This window comes from Octopus bimaculoides, chromosome 11 (assembly GCF_001194135.2).
Source record: "Octopus bimaculoides isolate UCB-OBI-ISO-001 chromosome 11, ASM119413v2, whole genome shotgun sequence".
NCBI classification, from domain to species: domain Eukaryota; kingdom Metazoa; phylum Mollusca; class Cephalopoda; order Octopoda; family Octopodidae; genus Octopus; species Octopus bimaculoides.
The window spans coordinates 7,576,584-7,582,529 of record NC_068991.1 but is presented as its reverse complement, the minus strand read 5'-3'; the positions used below and the strand labels follow the sequence as shown (position 1 = coordinate 7,582,529).

Genomic DNA, 5,946 nt, shown 5'->3' with positions numbered 1-5,946 from the left:
GGGGGGGGGGGGCTAAGTCGATTACATTGGCCCCAGTGCTCAACTGGTACTTAATTTATTGACTCCGAAAGGATGAAAGGCAAAGACGACCTTGGTGGAATTTGAACTCAGAACGCAAAGACAGACGAAATACCACTAAGCATTTCGCCCGGTGTGCTAACATTTCGTATTTTTTTATTGCCCACAAGGAGCTAAACATAGAGGGGAAAAAACAAGGACAGACAAAGGGATTAAGTCAATTACATCGACCCCAGTGCCTAACTGGTACTTAATTTATCGACCCCGAAAAGACCCCGGCATGCCCACGACCCCGGTGTGCCCACAGCCCCGGCGTGCTCACAACCCCGGCGTGGCATTTCTTCCAGCTTTATGTTCTGAGTGCAGATTCCACTGAGTTTGACTTTACCTTTCATCTTTCCAGGGTTTGGGTTGACGTAATCGACTTACCCTTCCTCTAAAATTGCTGGCCTTGTGCCAAAATTAGAAACAATATTTGAAAATGTGTACATGCATAATTTTCTCGTGATTTTTTTCTTTTTCTTTCTCTATTTGAATTTATATATTCGCTGATTATGTTTCCAGCTCAAGTGAATACAGTGATAACTGCTGATCAAGGAGTTAGAGGTGGGAAAATCCTAGAGTTAAAGAAAATAGTTGATGCAGCTGTATCGAAATGTCCAAGTGTAAAGCAGGTCTTTGTGTACAGACGTACTGGAGGAGATGTCCCAATGGGTAAAATTGATATCCCACTTGAAAAGGTAAATGGATACTTGGAATTTTGGTTTCTAATTTTCCATTAGTTATTTTTTCCTTCAGCAAGCTCGTGTCCAAAGCAATATGCAACACTCAAAACTTAATGATAATAATAATAATAAATGCCCTGATGCAGTACCAGATAGTGGCTCTCATGGCTTTTGATCTTAACTGATTGGAAGTGTTATCATGTATACTGTTTTGTCTTGGTATAAAAGAAGGGCTACAGTGAATATTCTGCTTAATACCACAGGTTTGCTGGTCAGTTGTTTGACCTTAACCAGTTGAGCATGTCCCTTAGTGGCTGACAATATGTGCATCTCTGATCATGAGCAGAAGTAGTGGGGGAGCATCATAGCCATGTGTTGAGAGGAATTCTTTAGGGTTTGGATAATTCACCTCTGGAAACTTGGGTGTTTTGTTCATCATCCTTAAACAAACCTTATTCAGAGACCTTTTGAGTGGGATGGTTTATTTGATCTGGAGAAAATACTAACTGGGCCCAACCTGCAAGGTCATGCACTGTTTATCTTGACATGAGAGATCACCATGTCATGCACATATGGTTGTGATGCATGTATCTGGTGTATCTTTATCAGATGGATAGTCATGATGGATATATTGGGCTTCGTATATTTGTACCCCTGTGTCACTTTGATGGCATACACTGCTCTCTCACTCAATAATAATAATAATAATAATAATAATAATGATAATAATAATAAAAGCAACAACAATAGAGATAATAATAAAATTTGCTTTATGTTTCCCATACATTCTCTTTTAACTGGTTGATCATTAAATGTACACTTAGTTAAGTTATGCTCTGAAGTTTTTGTTTATTATCAGAACACACACACACATTGATAATTGCTTTACTTCTTTTGAATTTTGCAGGCTCTAAGTGAAGTCTCCAAGCCATATTGTAAACCTCAAGAGATGGATAGTGAAGATCCCTTATTTATGTTATACACATCTGGTAGTACTGGGAGTCCAAAGGGACTTGTGCATACTCAAGCTGGTTATTTGCTGTATACAACTGTTACACACAAAGTAAAGGCAATCTTTTAATTTGCAACTCTCCACCACACACACACTGTAAACATTAAATATCTTCTATATGGAGTAAAAAATGGTATGTGGCTTTGTGGTTAGGGTGTTGGACTCATGACATAGAATTGCGGTTTCGAATTCTGGCTTGGGCATTAGAAATTAGAAGAATTGAACAGGAACGGGTAAAATTGATATTATTATGGAAACATATGACGTGGTTTAACATATTTATTTATCTATTGGATAAATTGGATGTTATTGGATGTAATTGGATAAATTGGATGCTAATTGGATGTAATTTTAACCCTTTAGAGTTTAAACCAGCCCTGTCCAGCCAAAATATTCCACCTGTTTTATGTTCAAACTGGTCAGATCTGGCCTTTCATAGCAACCTTAGAGTGTCATTATAAAAATAAACACTCACATCATTGAAATTTCAAAGCTATGAAATGAAGCAGGATTAATTCAAAATGGTGTGAATACATAAGCTTTACATTTGACAGAATAATCTGAATGCTAAAGGATTAAACACTTACCATAGTAATTATATCTAATTTACAGCATGTATTTGATTACCAAATGGATGATATCTTTGGATGTGTTGCTGACATTGGTTGGATAACTGGACATAGCTATGTTGTGTATGGACCACTAAGTAATGGAGGCACAACACTTCTGTTTGAGAGTACACCAACCTATCCAAACCCAGGTAACAAATATTTGTGATTCAAATAATATGTTTATGTTTGTTTCAGATATTTGACTGTAGCCATGCTGGAGCACTGCTTTGTAGGGTTTCAGTCAAACAAATTAACCCCAGGACATTTCTGAAGCCTAGTACTTATTCTATTGGTCCTTTTAGGGGGATACCCAAAATGACAACTGACCAATCGCAAAGCATGAGAACCACTTGTAAACTTGTGGTTTTCTCATGGAAGCATCCTTGTAAGCTGCTTGAAGCATGACAACTGTTTCAGCCACCATTTTTCCCAGCAGAAAACAGAATTTCATGGAAGCATGCTGTTCCTTCATTTCAGCCATTACAAAAATCAATAAACAGAGGAGAAGCACTGCAAAACAAAGATGCACAATGTGGCAGTATGGCTTTATTTCATGCTGCCAGTTGGCAGACTGATGCCTGAGGGTTGCATCAAGTTGCTTCTAGTGGTAAGAGTCTGAACTACAATGGGCTTGTTCCACAGAGAACATTTCTGGTTACTTTTGGGTACCCCACCTTATTTATAAATACACACACACACACACTATATATATATATATATATATATATATATATATGTACACACAGAGTTGGTTTCTTTCCATCTCTGTCTTCTAAACCCACTCACATGGCTTTGGTCAGCCCTGGGCTAATACAGAAGATACTTGCCCAAGGTACCATACACTGGAACTGAACCCAAAACCATGTGGTTGAGGAGCAAACTTCTTGACTGCACAGTCATGCCTGTACCACACTTTTGCCAAACAAGAAACAACAAATATATGGCACAAAAAGATACAACAATTAATAACTTTGTAATAAGTTTTCAATCTTAAACTTGAGAAATATGTCTTCTTGTTTTGAAACATTTTTTGTTTCTTTTAAAGGTCGCTATTGGGAAGTCGTGGAGAGATTTAAGTTGACTCACATATACTTGGCACCCACAGCTCTTCGTTTGTTGATTAAAATGGGAGATTCATGGGTACATAATTATGACAAATCCTCTCTGCGCATTCTGGGAAGTGGTAAGTTCACAACATTTATTTAGAAGAAGGGGAGGAGAAAAAGTTATTGAGAAAGAAATACAGTGAGAGAGTGTGTGTGCATGTGTATGAAAAATAGATAGACAGATAGATAGTGTTGTCACCATAGTAACTAACAAGACTTGATTAAAAACGTAGGAATTTTAAGTGCAAGTCTGTCAACACAACACAGACTTCAAAAGATAATTGTATATATATATATATATATATATATAATACATTTAGTTATCTTTTTAGTTGTTTGTATGTGTGTGTGTGTATTTCTGTATGTTTTTCAACATATAGAAAAACATAGATATTAAAAAAAGATTTTCGCTATAATGACAGTTTGTTGTTGTTGTTGTTGTTGTTGTTGAAAGAGAAATAAGTGAGAGAGAGAGAGTGTGTGTGAAAGAAAAAAATTAAGAAATATGCTTCAAGGTTGTTGTTGAGTAAATCAATATAACCATTGTAGTAGGTTTCTGCTGAAGGATCTATTTCATCTTGATTAGGTCATTACCAGGTAGCAGAGTGACAGGTAGTGACTAGTATTTCTCAAATCGCATCCTACCATCTGAATCACATTGAATTAGATTATTCAAGATGTAATGAATCTGACAAAAAACAAAAATATGAAAAACATGCAATATTTAAACCTTTGATCGCAGGTCTGTCCAATTAGGACCTAACAACAATAACCACTGCCTGTTGTTACTGGATTCTGGTGAGGTAGCTTTGGCTACAGAATTGAACAGGCTGAATGACTGTATAGGATTTCCATTGAAACTGACAGCCGTAAAAAAAACATTTGGTTTCAAAATGCATAACTGGAAAAAAAATATTGCTTTTGTAACTATTTCTGGGAATGTTAAATGACGATGATGATGGATGTGGTGGTGTAGTGGTGGTGGTGGTGGTGGTGGCGGTGGTAATGACGATGATGGTGAATGCTATTAATTAAATTGCTTCTGTTTGTTTTGACTAAATTTTTTGCATACACATATCTAGGGACAGTCTTTAATTTTTTTTTTGTTTTCCATCATTGAAAATTTTAGGAAGAAAATTTCAAAATATTTTCACAAAATGTTACATATAAATCTCATGGAGAAAACGTTTTTGAAATGTCATAATATTTCATATTCTTAAATGTGATAGTATAGAGACAGGCATAGCTAAATGTTTAATTAGCTTGCTTTCCAATCATGCAGTCTTGAAGTCAGTCCCAATGCATGACACCTTGGGCAAGTGTCTTCTATTTTAGCCTCTGGCTGATCAAAGTCTTGTGGGTGGGTTTGGTAAATGGAACTAAAAGAAGCTTGTCATGTATATATGTATGTTCTTGTGTGTTTGCATGTACCCTTGACTTGACATCATGTGATGGTTGTAAACAAGCATCACTGTCATACAAGTGGTGTTGGTCATGTCTGGTTTTATGTGGAATGCATGTCTAGCAATGGAAAACTACTATTTTGCTTGAAAATACATGAGGGTTTGTGACAGTTCGAACACCCAACAATAGAAGGATGTACTTCAACAAATTCTGTCTGATCCATGCAAGCATGGAAGAGTGAATGTTAAATGATGATGAGGACAAGGATGGTGATGGTGATGAGGATGAATACTGTTAATTAAATTGTTTCTGTTTATTTTGATTAATTTTTTTGCATGCATATATCTATAGACTGTCTTCAATTTTTCTTTGCTTTTCATTCTTGGAATATAAATCTTTGTTTTAGTTGGAGAACCTCTTAATCATGAAGCCTGGGAATGGTATTACAAAAACGTTGGAGAGAAACGGTGTGACATTGTCGATACTTGGTGGCAAACAGGTGAGATTAGCAAGTTACCAATTCCTCAAACATAGCAGCAGTTCCCAACCTTTTTTTGCACAGTAGACTGGTTTGATGTCTGGCAATTTTTCCATGGACTGGAGTATCACACACATAACAAAATACAATAAAGTACACGTTGTATATAATTTAATTATTACATATAGAATATGATGCAAAAACATCCTACAGATTGTGATGGTCAATAAATGCTGACAAGTTCCTGGCTTTGAGTAAAAGAAAATACAAGAGGATCAGTTAATTATGATTTTATTCAACATATTCCCTTCTCAGATTCACACACTTATTTCAGTGGTCCTTCAGTTTTTCTAAGCCCTGTAAAAGAACTGAGAGGGTTGGGCCTCCAACAAGGCCTTTCATGATATTCTTAAAGCCAGGAACTAGACTTATCAGTCCTTGGGCTCAAGAGAAAAAGAAAATGTATGTATATTGTTTTGTGTAGCCTCTGTTTTAAAATAATAAAATCAAAAAAGAAAACATTGCTACTCAGTACATGATGATATTAATGACAATGATGATGACAGCGATAGTGGCAGTGATGGTGACGATG

At 36.2% G+C, this 5,946-nt stretch overlaps 1 protein-coding gene across 1 annotated transcript in view; it reads left to right on the top strand.

The window, feature by feature from the left end:
* Positions 1–5,946, top strand: part of LOC106874874 (acetyl-coenzyme A synthetase 2-like, mitochondrial) — an 18,841-nt gene that overhangs the window by 5,879 nt on the left and 7,016 nt on the right. The window contains exons 4-8 of the mRNA XM_014922772.2: positions 583–758; positions 1,651–1,806; positions 2,368–2,515; positions 3,412–3,549; positions 5,283–5,375. Coding sequence (XP_014778258.1) covers positions 583–758; positions 1,651–1,806; positions 2,368–2,515; positions 3,412–3,549; positions 5,283–5,375 — 711 coding nt within the window. The remainder of the gene's footprint in view (positions 1–582; positions 759–1,650; positions 1,807–2,367; positions 2,516–3,411; positions 3,550–5,282; positions 5,376–5,946) is intronic.